At 44.0% G+C, this 16395-nt stretch overlaps 1 protein-coding gene across 1 annotated transcript in view; it reads right to left on the bottom strand.

The window, feature by feature from the left end:
* Nucleotides 1–1269: 1269 nt before the first annotated feature.
* IQCA1 (IQ motif containing with AAA domain 1) overlaps nt 1270–16395 on the bottom strand; it is a 150433-nt gene continuing 135307 nt past the window's right edge. Inside the window, exons 17-19 of the mRNA XM_032408149.1 lie at nt 12521–12698; nt 6133–6371; nt 1270–1427 (exon numbers count right to left, since the gene is read on the bottom strand). Coding sequence (XP_032264040.1) covers nt 1302–1427; nt 6133–6371; nt 12521–12698 — 543 coding nt within the window. The 3' untranslated portion in view covers nt 1270–1301. The remainder of the gene's footprint in view (nt 1428–6132; nt 6372–12520; nt 12699–16395) is intronic.

Below are 16395 nucleotides of genomic sequence, written 5' to 3'. Positions count from 1 at the left end.
ATGAACCATGAGAGACTATGGACTCTGAGAAACAAACAGGGTTTTAGAGGGGAGGAGGGAGGGGGGATGGGTTAGCCCGGTGATGGGTATTAAGGAGGGCACGTACTGCATGGAGCACTGGGTGTTATACGAAAACAATGGATCGTGGATCACCACATCAAAAACCAATGATGTATTGTATGGTGACTAACATAACATAATCAAATTAAAAAAAATGAATAAATAAATCTTTAAATAAATAAATTAATTAAATTTCAAATAAATTCAGTCTGCTTCCTCTGATGGCATTCTCACCACAACTTAGAAGCAAGGTATTTACCATCTTCCACCAAACAAACTTTCATATTCATACAAAATTTAAATTTATCTTTGACCATTATTTTTCTATTCTTTAGTCTTGTTCTCATTTAGCATTTCTTGCTTCTTCATTCAGGCTTCCTCTTTTCCACATTTACCCTATGTTTATGTAGTACTTTTCATCTAGCCCTCAGTCTTCTGGAATAGATTGCTATTCTTCCCATGCTTCTCAAGAGCAGCAGGCTGGGAGGGAGGATGATTTCAGTCCCTCTGTCCCAGATGTCCACTGTGTGATCCTGGGTTTAGGTTCCTCCATCTTCAAAATCAGAAGATTAAACTCGTTAATTTTTTTTTTTTTTTAAGTAGGCTCACACCCAGCATGGAGCCCAACATGAGGCTTGAACTCACAACCCTGAGATCAAAACCTGAGCTGAGATCAAGAGTCAGATGCTCAACTGATGGAGCCACCCTTGCGCCCCCAAGCTTGCTAATTTTAAACATCTTTTTTGGCTCCAGCAACCAAATTACTGAGTCATTCAAAGACAACAGTTTTTATTCCATTATATAAACTAGATTAATAGAGCAAAGAATTATTGTATTAAAATATGTGCAAGATAATATACAGTATATATGGATTAATAAAAAGCCAGAGTGCTGGTTACAGACTCAAATTACTTACTAATTGTCAAATTAGAGTATTTTCTAACTATCATATTGTAAATTTGGTGACTAGTACTGATGAGATGGAAAGATTGTGTGTGGAGTGGATTTCCATTACACACAAACTTTACACAGACTGAGAAACAATTATGAGCTCTAGAAACAATTGTGATGGACATTGAACTTGGTGTGCAGCCTACTAAAGATCTGAGTGAATGCAGGGGCGGATGAGCTCAGGGCGTCGGCCGGGGTCTTCTTCAGATAGGCAATGGTGAGCCTTCTCCCCAGCAGGTCAGGATCAGCTCCATCCCTGAGACACTCAAGGATGGTTCCTCAGAAGGGCATTACTTTTTCTTCTCCTTTTTCCCCTTCTTTTCCTTCTTTTTCCCTTTATCCTTTTCTTTTTCAGTGTCCCCTCCCGTTAGCGCCAAGGCTCGCCTTTTACCCATGGGGGTTTTGGCATACCAGTTCTGAAATAAAACAGATGTTTAGGAAAATATCAAAATGGCACGAATCACTGGAATATTCTTAAAAATAAAGAAAAGCTTGCTAAGGAAGGAAGGGACAAGCAGCCATTAAACTTTGGACATTTAATGTATATTTAATACAAATTCTTTTTCAGGGGATTTTCCAACCTGTATTTTGACACAACTTGAAATTTCCACCTCAAGGAGTTAACAGTTTCAGAGAATCACAGACCAAATCTAACCAGCAGCTCTTCCCATCAACTAGTCACCTATCTTTTTGGGGATCTTACTCTATTCTGAGGGTGTGGGCTTTTTTGGTAATGTGAATGATCCTCTGTGGTTCACACATGGCCACCAGAAGCTGGACCGGTGGCCACGTGGGAGCCATGGTGGCCACACAAACACTGGGAGGGGGACTATTGAAGACATGACAGAAATCCTGGAGCCAATATACCAACCAAGCACCTCGTGGTTCCAGCTGGCCCTGTGAATGCATTTTTCTCAACCTTCACTTTTCATTTGAAAGCTGAGAAACATTTTCATTTATAAACTTTATAGTGGTAATAATATTTCACTGAATGACTACACTACAAGTTGTTTATCAATTCTCCTATTAATGGACATATGGGCCATTTCCAACTTGTCATTAGGAATTTGTACATATCTCCTTGTACACTTATGAGAAAACTTCTCTAAGGCATAGACATAGAAATAGAATTCCTGGGGGGTGGGTAGGGCATGAGCATCTTTAATTTTACTGGATATTTCTAAATTGCTCTGAGTGAGAGGCTAGCTCAGTCTTTTTAAGTCTTAAATGTCTTTATAGTAATTTAGTTGGGGATAAATGTAGGTACACAGTTACGGTTCCTCAGCACTTTGCAGAAATGATCACACCGTCTTCTGGAATAGATTGCTATCAACGAGCTGCCGGACCTCCCCATTGTTGTTTCTTTGTAGGCAATCTGGCATCTTTGAAGACTAGCTTGTTATCTTAGTCCTAGGCTCACAATAATGTAGGTGTGTGTGGATTTTTTTAATTTGTTCTGCTGATCACTTGGAGGTCATTTTTAATCTAAGAACTCATGTCTTTAACTCAAGAATATTTTCAGCAAATCTTTCTTCAAATAATTGTTCCTCTAATATTTCTTCTATTCTTTTCTTTTAGAACCTCTATAAGTTATGTGTCAATGTCTTCAAAGGTTCTTAATTGCAGTTTATAGATTTTACCTTTTTGGTTTTCTGTGCTGCTTCCGGAGGGAGTATCCTCCAGTCCATAAATTTGCTCTTTGACCATGTCTAGTCTAGAGTTCACACCTCTTTTATTTTTGCCATTTCAAATTATTGTATTTTTAATTTCCAAGCTTTCTTTTTGTGCCTTTTCCCATAATTATCTCTTCTTATTCCATTTCTGCCTGTCTTTGTTTCAAAACTTAGTGTACATCTCTATTGGAAATGATGCCTTCATTTATTTTTTTGAACATCTGAATTATATTAATTTAAACATCTTTGTAAGGTTGTACTTAGCACTAGATTTCCTAAAATGTCTTGGAATTTTTATTTTCAGGTTCATTCTGAGTAGGAGGCTCTGTTGTGGTCTCCATCTCTCTCATTATTTCTCCCTCCCCCACAGTACTGCTTCTACACAATCCTTGGAAGCCAGATGCAGAAACACATCTTGTAGTGATGCTTTGAAGTCAATGCTCCTTGGTGATGTCGACACACCACAGATCTGGTCACAGAAGCAGCAGGTATTGCCACTTTATCCTCCATGGCCCTGGTTTCTTTTTTGTTTCCTAGCCTTGACTTTTCTCTATGCTGCATGCCAAGCACATGGTTGTCCCTGTTTGAGATTTATCTTTGTTTCTGGCACTTGGGGATTATTCTCATCTTTCTTTTTGCTTTGGCTCTGTTTTAAATGTAAGGTGATGAACTCCTAATTTATTGAGACATGGTATAGAATATGGGTAATAAAATTGTCTTTGGACTATGGTTTGAATTTCAGCTCTGCTCCTTTTTAGCTGTGTGACTAGGAGCAAGTCACTTTGCCTCTTTTTTTTTTTTTTCCTGTTGCAACAAATTACCACAAACTTGGTGATATAAAACAGAACATTTATTATCTTTCGGTCCTGAAGGTCAAAAGTCCAAAATGGATCTCACTGGGCTAAAATCTAGGTGTCTGCAGGATGTAATCCTTTCTGGAACTCCAGGGGAGAATCTATTCCCTCATCTTTTGCACTTTCCTGAGACTACCTGCTCTCCTGGCTTGTGGCCCCTCCTTCATCTTCAAGCTAGCAACACGGGGCTACTTGGAGTACCAATGGATCCTTCCCACGCTGCTAACTTTCTGGTTCTCTCTTCTGATTCCCTTTTCTACTTTTTATGATTATGTTGGACTCACCAGTATAAGTAAGGATTATCTGTTTTAGGTTCAGTGGATTAACAACCTTACTCCATCTGCAACCTTAACTCCTCTTGCCATGTGACCTAACATATTTATAGGTTCTAGGGACTGGGATGTAGACATTGTTGGAGGGCCATTATTCTGCCTACCATACCTGTCTATGACTCAATTTCCATTTGTAAAATAGGGAAATTGTGAGGTCTAAATGAGTTGTAACAGCACCTGGCACATATGTAGTTAATAAGTATCAACTAACATTATTATGATTATTACCATCTTTATCCTTAAATATTTTCTCCATCACGTCCACAGAGCAAGATATGATGTGTTTGGAGACTCTGCAAGATCCTAGTCTGATACACTGTCAGAAGCACGGTTAGGTCCAATTTCTCAGGGCAGAAATGATTGGCATGATCCCAGGCAACTACAGCGACAATATCACATTATTCACCAGTGTGAAGTGGCAGCCCACCTATCCATCTGCTCAATAAATTTGCCACTAAAAATGTTTATTGAACATCTAGTTGGGGCTGAGTGCTGAGCCAAGCTCTTGAGCTACGATAAGAAGCAGAAATTGATGGGCAAGGGGGCTAGTAGTGATGGTGGAAAAATGATTTAGTTTGCTCAAAAAAAAAAAAAAAAAGAATAAAATGATCAAATATGCCAAGAATGGAAGTGAGAAGCATATGTGTTCTTATCTCAGGTTATACAATGGTAAGATTTCCTTCTCTTGAATAGTGTGATCAGTTGTAGTTATTGGACCTCCAGTACCTATAACAGAAAAACTTCTACAAATCACTTCGGAAAGTTAAAAACCCAGCTAAGAGAAAGCATAGATTTTAATACCCTAAACCTAGCTCCTCAGAATAAGAAGGAAAATGGTTATTTTACAAAGGAAAAAAAAAACTGGGAATTTCAGAAGAGAATAGGATCTATCACATGAAGAGGATAAATATTTGCAATTAATTCTAACAAGGTTTAAACAGTTAACAAGAACATTAATTCAAATCCTTGACAAAAACTCCAGCTTGGAGTTGGAAATATTTCTTTGCAGTTTTGCTAGACCCCTGTCATCAAATCTATAGCTGATGGTCCAAATCTGGCTTGCTGACTGTTTTTGCACTAAAGTTTTATTAGAACACAGCCATGCCCATTCATTTACATACTGCGTATGAATGTTTTTGTACTATGACAGAAGATTGAATGGTTGTGACAGAGACTGCGGAACTCTCAAAGGTTAAAATATTTGCTCTCTGGCCATTTATGGAAAAGTTTGCCAATCCCTATGCTAATTTTGGGGAGGAATCAGTATTGTGACTCTTTTCCACCTTGTACTGAAACAGTAGCAAAGCAGGAGGGAAATATGGTTTTTAGAGTTGGTGGAAAAGTGATACATTGCAGAGGGAAATTTTCCTAATCTTAAGCAGGCTTCCAGACACACAAGGCTTAGACGAGAATTCTGATTCTTTTTCTGATGATTGCATGGCCAATGTTGTGGTGGGTATAATTGCATGGATATAATTTTTCTCCCTTGTTTTCCCAGTTGGCCAAGGAAACTGCCTCCAGGTCTAGAAAGTGAACACAACCGTATTCATTTTGATTAAAAGGAGTGTGAGACATGCCTGCTGGCCTGGGCATCTAGGCTTTCATATTGATTTGCTTGGATAAGACACATAGCTTTCTGCAACTTCTTTTCCTCCTATAAGAGAAGGATTTGGAAGAGCTGGTTCTCAGTTTCCTCTAGATCTAAAAAATTCCATGAACATCACAGAATATAACACAAAATTAGAAAATTACACTTTGGTGAGTTCTCGTGATTTCCTATTGCAAATGCACTGAAAAATGAAGCACGCCACAGCGAATCTGGGACAAAACTAGCACGGGCTTGAAATGCACTATTTAGTTTTCCTTATGCACGCAGGGCTTGTTCCATTACATGAACTATGAAGTAAAAACCAGTGAGAACCAAGGGGAAGGCACGTGTACATGTACATATTGTGTGTATGTGTATGCATGTGTGTGTGTGTGTGTGTGTGTGTGTGTGTGTGTTTGGATCCAGTGGTTTCAAAGCTTCTATTTAATTCTGCAATTTGGCTGTTAATTTATAAGGTCACAGACCACAATTTTTCCTGAATTTTGGAAGGCACATGCTTTACTGGCAAGGCTGGAACGAATTTGTGATCTAAAAATTTCAAGTTTCCAAATTTCATTGTATATAACAAATTCATGAAACTCAGGAACCAGAGGGAGGAGGTCATGTGACAAGTGTTTGCGACTAAGACCCAGCCACATAGGCGTTCCGTTTACCTTAAAGCTCTCTTCTTCCTCCTGGTACACCGGACTCATGCTGGTTAACATTGCAATAAACTCCGCAGCTGTGAGCGGTTTGTAATTTTGCTGCCGTATTCTGCGGTCTGTGAGCACACCTTGAACCACCTCGACTATGTGTCCCTGGGTGAAGCCATCGGTGACCTTTGCCAGGCAACTTATATTCAAGGCATTGGTAATGATGCCTCCATTGCGTTGAATGATCTGTTTCCACAAAACTGTTGTATCCAAGATGGTGGAAAAGACACAGAGAACAAAGGTCACCACAGAGAAAGCAATATTATCTAGTCTTGGTACAAAGTTGCATGTCATCAAGAAAGGAATGTACAGGGAGGAACACTCCATCTTAATTGTAATTCAAATGAGCAGGAAGCCATGTAACTAAATACTTCTTTTCCTCTGAGTGATTTTCAACCATAAGACATACATATCAATGGCCCTGAGGTCCTAGACCCACAAAACAAGAGAAAATGAACATGTTCAGTATAGTTTCAGTGTGGTATCTTCAAAGATGTTCAAAATCTTTCAAAATTGGAAATTCAGATAAGGTACATATAAGATCTCTGCTCATCAGAATATTATATTTTCCAAAGTGTTTGTATGAGTAGGAGTTTGACTTTTTTTTAATTATAAAGTTTTCGTGCATTATTTTTATATGTGGAATTGGAATGCAGATTCCAATTTCCATTCATCACCAGCGGGCTCAGTTCCCTTTGGGTGCAGTTTGACCCTTATTCTCCATCCCCAACAATTATAAACAGGCAGAGGTTGACTGAAATCCCCTGGGTGGATCCCTGGTGGTTCTTCGGGTTACTGGGACCTGGGGTAACAGAGAGATTTCTCTTAGAACACAGGGATGTCGTGAAAATGAATTATGGAATTACTGAACTTAAGAGATAGAATGGACTCCCACACAGCATTTGAAATAATATTACCCTCAAGGAATTACATCCATTCCACAAAGAGAGGGAAGTACATGAGATTCACCATGGCTTGTTTTGTTGAATCCAAACAGTGAGAAAGGTGAGACTTTGCCAAGGCCACCTGTCTCTGAGCCATTCTCAGCGCTGGAGTGCTGGGAGGATCTAGTCAAATGTCTCCCAACCATTTTGACCTTCTTCAAGGAATATTTGAAACAGTTTTTTTTTTAAAATGACCATTATTATATAATATGAACACTGTCAGGTCTGTTAAATGACTAGCTCATCCAAATACATTGATCCGCAAATACTTGATAAAATGAAAAGGTCTAATTATTGTCCAGGAATAGAATGACCTGCCGTATATCTATCAGCCACATCATAGAGTGGGATTTTGGGTCATGAGTCATTTTAACAATCCACCTCCACCATCGACTTTGGTGGTGATGGGGGGGGTTGGTCCTTGGCCTTGTGGTGAGCGGAGTTGCTGGGAGGGGTGCATATTACCCTGGGGCCATACTGTGTCTCCCAGCTGTGTAAGGTTGGGTATCAAGGGCCACGTGGGCCACCAAACTGACCTAAAGCAACATCTAATCCCCTAAATCTACTCGGCTACTTCCTTGGTGGCACTGTTTGAGCTCGAATCCATCTTAGGCTTACTTATAAAATGCAAGTAGAAAGATTTACTTCTGTGTGAGAAGGCTGCTGTGAGAAATAAATACAAGAATGTAGAGGAAGTGCTTGGAAGAGCGCTGATGTAGCTTATGGTGTGCAGTTTATTTTCTTGTAGTGGTGTTACTGTTGTTCTTGTAATTATCATTAGTCATTCTATTTTGTACCGAAGTTTCCTAATGCTCATTAAAGCATAAATACAAAATACGCCAAAGAATATTTCTGTAAAACAGATTACCCTTACCTGGGTATAACTGGGGAAGACTTAGAAATCAGAAAATATAACCCACGGGAAAAATAAGAACAATGACCAGGCAGCATCATCCCTTGGGATCTAGCGTGCCCCTGCCCAGATTTATAACATCGAAAAAAAGCCTGAACAGATCTGGATGGTGACTCTGGAAGCTGTGAAGGGAGAATGCTTTATGCTGAAGCACAGGGCACAGTTCCTCCAGCTGAGGACCCAGTAGATATCCAGGCTGGAAACTCAGGCAGCTTCAGCCTTGTGCTTCCCAGGCACACTTCTTACCCGCGGCATGGAGTGGACCAGTGGGTAAGCAAACGGGGAGGGCCAGGGCTCCCATCCCTGCCTCCCTGCTAAGCTATGACAGTCATGGCCGTCCAGCCTCCCAACACGAGAGGTCTCTCTATAAGTAAAGATTCTTTAGAAACAGAGCAAAAAACTATAATTACTCTGGTCTAGCAAGTACCTGGGAACACACTATTGACACTTTAAAATGTATGGTACTTAATACTTACGTAGAGTTTTGGCCAAAGGTCCTCAAAATACACACATCATTGATTTTCCCCCAAAGCTCACCATTTATTAATGGAGGCACCGTAAGGGAAACGGTGAAGGCAGTCACAGCTACAGTGGGACTTTGCCACTTGCCCACAGCCTTCTCAAGGTCCAGAATGGGAAAGAGAATCACTTTGACTTCTCATATTGATGAACTAGACTTGCCTTTAAAAGAATAGCTTCTACTGCTTCTGCAAAGCCACCTGTGGTGGGGCTAGGAAGGGTGTCAGGTGCAGAGTGAGTCACAGCCTGGAGGGCTCATGGGGGTGGGAACCCCACAGTGAGCTCTGGAGCCACGGCGTCCGAGTCTTTGGCCCAGCAGCGCAGGTGGAGAGGACGAGAGCACAAGAGACGTAAGGGCTGGCTGTGGGTGTGTGGGGAGGACTGGATCAGCGAATGGAACATGGTGAAGGCAGCTGAGGTGCTCTCCAGACTGAGTGCTGTGTTTTACCTTCCTTCTCTTGGATGCAAAGGCTCCTCACTTCTTCGGCCTACTCTGCCTTCTCTTTCCCTTCTTTAGACTGAAAAGAATCTGGTCTTTGGATCTCCTTCTCTGCTTTTGACGTTCCAAATGGATTCTGTCCTGGCTTCCAACTGTGTTCTGGAGATGACGTAGTCTCTTAAAATTCATTTGTTGTTTGTGATTTTACAAAAGCCCAGGAAGTGATAATATGATTTGGATGAGCTTCTGGCCTCTGAAGACTAGAATTCCAGAAGAATCGGAAGACGTGGACTGAACTCATCCGACCAGACACTGGGTCTGGGGTGGGGGCCTATGATGAATTGGGCTATTAGCGAAACAGACCCCCGGGAAGAGAGGCGAGAGCAGGAAGCATTAGGAATGTGGGAAGAGGAGGCCCAGAGGGATTTCTGGGGACTAGATGAGGCATTAATCAACCTTGCGGGTGGATTTTTTTTGCAGACATTTTGAAGGAAACAGCTTGATTTGGGGAAAGAAGGTAGATACTGAATTCTATATGGTAAATCTTAAGGATCATGCTTCCTCGGGCTGACCCACCCTCCCCTTCTCAGTGCTGTTACTCCCCCACCCTGCCTGGAGGGAGTTGAGAAGCCCGATGGTGAATGTTCCCCAACACCTTCCACGCTCCGCGGCTGGTAGATAGATGGCCAAGCAGAGGCCCAGGTTATGGATTTGCAGCCCGTGCTTTATGGGCTGGAAGAGACTATTTTTGATCACTGCAAAGACAGGAACAGTCTTTTTTTAAGATAGATGTCTCAGCCACTGTGCCTATGAAAACTTCAAGGTCATTGGAGGAAATGCTGGATAGCATTTATGATGTCAGCGGGAATGGCGACCTAAACAAATCACCCACCATGGAAGAAATATGTGAGAAGCGTGAGGTTTAGTGGACAGTGCCCTGGCCCAAGAGAACTCCTGCATGCAGGTTTATCATCTGCCCACAGGTGAGGGGATGCTTTCTCCTTCCTCCCCTATGATACCGCCATGGGGAGACTCAGGTTGGAACCTGTAATGTGATCTGTGTCCTTAGAGATGCCTGGCATTTTATCAAAACAACACAACTGTCCTTGTTATACATCAATAACTTCATTTTTAAAGGGCTTATGGTTTTGTCAAACAATAGAAACTATTCAATCCAAAGTCAAGAATAATGCTCTGGTCCCTGAAAATTAATAACACCCTACCTTATTCCATTAAGATAGCTTAAAATACATATCTACAACAAAAAAACCCAAACCAAACCAAACCCTGGGATTGTGAGAAGAAATCTGACTAACAGAAATGAGGGCAGGAAAGCCAGGAGTGGGGATGCTCTGTGTGGACTCCCAGTGGGCGCAGACTGCTGGCACCCACCCAGCTCCGTGCCAAACCTTTCCTTGGTGGGACTGCACAGCCCTACCCCCTTGAACTTCAGTGAGGCCGTGGAAGTCATTCTGGCCAATGCAACATGAATGAGACAACAGCCGGCCCTTCTGGGTCTTATCCCTAAAATCTCCTGTGAGATACTCTCTACTGTCGTCTCTCTTTTCCTTTGATGCTTGCTGAATGCAAAGGACCCAGTGGAGGGCCTGGAGGCTCCAGGAGATGGAGAAGCCACTAGAACGATGGAGAAATAATCGAACCAACATCCTCCTGTACTTCGTGTATGACATGGATTTGTGAAGCCACAAAGATCACAGTTTATCAAGACAGAAATGAGCTCGCACTGCTAATGGAGTGGCTGGTTGTTCTCTAGCAGATAACATGGGCCAGAAACTTAAAACCAACCAGAAAGGGTCACAGAGTCGCTCTGTTTTGGGGGTGCTATTGTGACTGGAGAAGGATGCATAGAAACCACGTCTGACCTGGCCATGCTCATTCCTCTTATTAATGTTAACTGCTACCATAGGCTGTCTCACCTCTAGCCCTGCTCCACTGGGAGCACCTTCCTGTCCAGACCACCCTGCACCACGGCCACCATCACCACCACCGCTGCCACCACCCTGCCCAGGTGACCCCCTTCCTCTTCCCTAGCACCAGGCGGCCACCGCCATCACGGCCATTTGCAACACTGACACCACCATCCCCATCTATACCAAATCTGTGACTACCACTACCATCATCACCACCACCACAAGAAGTAAAGACGACCCCTCACTGAGCCACGCTATAGTATTCAGACCCTTGTGTAGTCCACCTCCCTTGAATCTGGGCTGGCCTGGGAGTTGCTCTTGACCCGTAGAGTCTGATGAAAGGGACTTTGTGCGACTTCTGAGGCTGGGTCACGAGAATCTTCCCAGCTTCTGCCTGAACCTCCTGAAACGTTTGCTCTCAGGATGCTCTCTCGTGGGACCCATGGCAAGGCCAGGTGTAGGCTGTCTGGCTGGCAGCCTCAGCTGAGCTCCCAGCGTCAACTCCAGTCACGGGAGTGAATGACCACGTATGTCCAGCTCTGTCGAGTCTTCAGATGAAGCCCAAACGGACACCTGACTGCAACATCCAGAGATACTTGCTGGCTGAGCCCGTGAACCCTCTGCATCATGAGATGGAATAATTTCTTGTTTTAAGCTACTGGGGTGGTTTGTTCCATGGCAGCAGGTAACAGAAACCACCACCGCACCACCATGGCCACTCACTGCCGGGTCACGTACTCCTTTTCCGTAACTGTGGCCACCATCTTGGCTTCCTCCCTGCCCAGCACCACCTGGGCTCTCCCAGGGGCTGGTATGGTGCTGGGTGTTCTGCTGCCCACCTCACATAAGGGTCAGCGACAGCCCTGCGGACTAAACAGTCCTTTTTACCGAGGAAACAGTAGAGGACTCAGGAGGTCCACTGAGCTGTCAAGGTCGTCCAGCCATCCCGTGGCAGAACTGGGATTCAGAACCATGTCTCCTCAGGGCTAGTATCTCATGGCTCTTTACAGTTTCATTGCACTGCCTCCAGAATCACATTTTTAGTGTTAGTCCCACTTAAAAATATGTTTCAAAAGAAGGAGATTTTGAATTTGTCTGGTCAAGAGGAAAAAACTAAAAAAAGAGCTCTTGTTATCTTTCATGGTTATTTTAAGTAAGTCAACATGCTCCTGGACTAATACTTTGAGACTGGAAAACTAAAAAAAAAATCAACCTGTGGAAAGAATGATGTTCTCTGAGAGAGGCACCGTCACTGTGGGTCCAAGACAACTCATCCTAATCCACCTGTCGGAAGAAAAATTAGCACCCGCAACGACTTTGGTCACCTTCAGGGCCCAAAATAATAATCCCTGTCCAGTTTCCTTTGGTCCCGGGTACACGAACGAGGTTAACAACAGAACACACAGGCATGTTTTGCTCTTACAACCTGGTCGTTTGTATTTACGGCCCAGGCTCTGCCCACGTCTGGTGCCTCCTCCAGTGCATGGGCTCTACCTCCACCACCTTCTGGTGGGGTCCCCGCCCCAGCGCCTCATGCCTGCAAGCCGACGCCACCCGGCCCACCCTCCGTCACCACACACGGGAAGGGGCCAGGGGTACTTGCCCAATCTGGAAGCATAGTCTGGTCTGGGAACCAAAATAATTTTTTGGTAAACTCTGCAAAAAGATTGAAGTTCAGCATCGAAAGGGCGCTGTGTTGTTCCCACAATCAGAATCCTGTCGTCCGGTTTCAGGAGTCTTAGGATTTTGGGAAGCTGTTTTTTGAGGCGTTTAGGCTCAATCTGGGAGAAAGAGGGAGAGGGGGAAAATGAGCCCATGAACAGAAAAAAGAATTATGGATGGAAGAATACTTCTTAGAAGGCACCATGGCATGCATGTATTAGAGTGAACCTCAAAGCTCAGATAAACACGATTCTCAGAGTTCATCCTGGTTTGGGTGGTTTGAATTGCATGCTCTTCCTTTCCTCTACCTCTGGCATTCGGATTTGGAAAGGGGGAAGGAAGGAAGGAAGGATGTACCTGACTGATCTTTCTAACACCTCAACCCTCAGAATGGGAAGCAGGGCGGGCTTCCAAGCAGAAGGAAGCTGGCTGGAATGGGGCCTCGCCGGTGGTGATCCCAATTCCTCTGAACTGTTCTGAGGATGAACCCAAGACTGCCTTCGCCGACAGCCCTGACAGCGAGCCTCTGAGGGTCTGGTTCTCATGTCTGAAAAGCACCTGGTTACAAAAGAGCGTGACGCTTCTCTCTCTGAAGCAGTTTGGAAAGAGTTTGAACCTGTATTATTTGAGGGAGATGAGCAATGAGGGAGAGGAGCAAGATGCGGGGTACCCCAGGGAAGATGACTTCCAGCCCATGGGGGTCAGATTTGGCCACATTGCCATGGCAACGCACCAGCTTTCAATTAGTCTCCACTGGCACAGCCTCATGAGGAGGAAGTGTGGGGAGGAGGATGGTTGGGGTGATGGAGAGAGCCTCCGCAGAGGAGCCCCGAGGGTCTCGGCTGTTTTTGCTCCCACTTGGCTCAGGGGTGATTGAGCCAATTAGAATCTGAATGTTGAGCAGGACTGAAAGAAGCCAGTGCATGGCTTTCCTGGAGCAGAGCGGGCCTGAGCTCGCTGGAACATCCTGCAGAGACCGGCCCCTGTTGCCCGGCCCTGGTGTCCCCATGGGTCCCTGCACAGCCCAGCCCAGCCCAGAGACACCCTGCAGGCAGGCAGGGCCCGTTACACCTGGGGGAGCGCAGGTGTTTCATAAACCCAACACTCAGGAATAACAGTGAGCGGCAGGGGATTGGAGCCACAGCTGGTGGGTGGGGTGACAGTGCTGGGGACGGTTTGCAGGGCCCCTGGGACAGGGATACTCATGCGCTATGATACCCTGTTCCGCAGAAGGCCCTTAGTGGGCCCAGCAGAGCTGGGAGTCAGAGCTGGGCGTACCAACTTCTCTGCACAGTGGAGGGGGAGTCAGGTATGATCGAGCACCCTGGAGGGCAGGGGCGCCCCGGGGGAGCTGCACAGCCCAGGGGTGACCGCTCTGCACCGTGAGGCTGTTGGCTGTGCATGTCCGCAGCAGCGGTTGGCATTCTTTTTCCTTTCTTTTGACCAGCGAGGAGGCCCAGTTCCACGTCTGCATTGACAAGGTGCAGGAGGGAGGCTGGGTAGGAAAGGGCAGGCGCCCGGAGGCCGCACGGCTGTTAGGAGGAAAGAGTGATGGCAAGCTGCAGAAACATGGGGAGCTCTGGACCCAACAAGGCACGAGGCCAGGGGCTTCCGTTGCTATCCAAGGATAAGGCAGGAAGCTGGTCCTCTCCAACGTCGACCCTGCACTTGCCACTTCTTTTGTCCAGGCTGGTTATGCATCTTCCAGCCGAATAATCCTAGTAAGTAGCAGCTGGTGGGGGCTTACTGGGTTCCAGGTACTTCTCTCTCCATGACATGGACTCCCCCACTGAGTCCTCAGAACCTCCCTGGGAGGGGACAGTCCTCCCCTCACTCAGAGATGAGAACCTGGGGCCCAGAGAGGTTGAGTGATGTCCCGAGTCCCAGAGTTGATGAGCATGACCCGGACTCCCAGACTTGTGCTCCTCCCTCTGCTCTGCTGGGGTCCCCCCTTCCCAGAGGGAATGTGCCGGGGGCTTGCGTGCCCCCCCTAGCCCCCTTCCTGGGTAAGGGCCTATCTCACTTGAGGGCTGCAAAGGAGACTTAAAATATATATTTATTATTATTATATTGTGTTATGTCATATTTTATTATTAGATATATATTATTATGATGTATCCATATCAGCTTTATTGAGGTAGAATTCACATACTATACAATTCATCTATTTAAACTGTATAATTGAGTGGCTTTTAGTATATTCACACAGTTGTGCAAACATTGCCATAGTCTATTTTAGAACATTTTCATCACCCCCAAAAGACTGCCCAGTAGCAGTCACTGAAAGTTTCCACCCTAACCCTTTCCTCCAGACTTAGGCAACCAGTTATCCACTTTCTATCTCTGCAGATTTGTATATTCTGGATATTCCATAGAAATAGGATCATCCAGTATGTGGCATGCATGTGAGCCTGTGTGTGTTGGTGGCTTCTTTCATTTCGTGGAACATTTTCGGGGTTCACCCATGTTGTGCATTCATACTTCACTTTACTTGCTGCATGATAGCCATTGTCCAGATAGGCCACATTTTTGGCATCCAGTCATCAGTTGATGGGTATCTGTGTTGTTTCTACTTTTTGGCTATTGTGAATAGTGCCGCCATGAACATTTCTCTTGGGCACACACACAAGAATTGAGTCGCTATGGATCAAAGAGTTACTTTATGTTTAATCTTTTGAGGAAATGTCAGACTTCTTTCCAAAGTGGCTGAGGTTCACGTCTCCCTACCTCCTGTGAACACTTGTTATTATGTGTTTTTCTGTTCTTTCTTTTCCCTTTTTTTAAAAAAAAAAAATTTAACTACCTTAGTGGATGTGAAGGGGTATCTCATTGGGGTTTTGATTTGTGTCGTTCTGATGGCTCATGATGTTCAGCATGTTTTCATGTGTTTATCGGCCATTTGTTATCTTCTTTGGAAAAATGCATATTCAGATCCTTTGCCCACTTTTTAAATTGGGTCATTTTTCTTTTTATTATTGAGTTGTAGGAGTTCTTTATATGTTCTAGACACAAGTCCCTTATTGAATCTATGATTTGCAAGTATTTTCTTCCATGCTGTGGGTCATCTTTCCACTTTCTTGATGATGCCCTTTACAGCAAAAAGTCTTTAGTTTTGATGAGGTGCAACTTATTTTTTCTTTTGTTTTATGCTTTTGGTGTCATATCTAAGGCATCATTGCTTTATTTAAGGTCACAATGATTTATGCTTCTACCTTCTTCTAAGGGTTTTAGAGTTTTAGCTCTTTCTTGTAGGTCTTTGATGCATTGGGGGTTGATTTTTGAATACTGTGTGAGTTAAGGGTCCAAATTTATTCTTTTGCAGGTGGCTATCCAATTGTTCCAGCGCCATTTTTTGAAAATACTATACTTCCTCCATTGAATTGTCTTGGCACCTTTGTCAAAAAGTCAGTTGATTGAAAACGTAAGGGAGGGTTTATTTCTGGACTCTCAATTCTATCCCATTGATCTATATGTCTCTTCTTATGCCAGCCCCACACTGTCCTGATTGCAGCAGCTTTGTGGTAAGTTTTGACACTGGGGACTGTAAGTACTCTAACTCTGTTCTTCTTTTTCAGGATTGATCTGGCTATTGAAGGTCCCTTGAATTTCCATATGGATTTTAGGATCAGCTTGTCAATGTCTGCCAGTACGTCAGATAGCATTTTGATGGGAGTTTCACTGAATCTGCAGGTCAGTTTGGGAATTCTTGCCATCTTAACAATAATTAAGTTTTTAAATCCATGAACTTGATGTATCTTTCCATTTATCTAGGTCTTCTTTAACCTTTTTCAATGTTTTTGTAGCTTTCAGAGTCGA

This window comes from Phoca vitulina, unplaced genomic scaffold, assembly GCF_004348235.1.
Source record: "Phoca vitulina isolate PV1807 unplaced genomic scaffold, GSC_HSeal_1.0 scaffold1, whole genome shotgun sequence".
In the NCBI taxonomy this organism is placed as follows: Eukaryota; Metazoa; Chordata; class Mammalia; order Carnivora; family Phocidae; genus Phoca; species Phoca vitulina.
The sequence above is the reverse complement of the archived record's forward strand: the minus strand, read 5'-3'. Positions and strand labels throughout refer to the sequence as shown.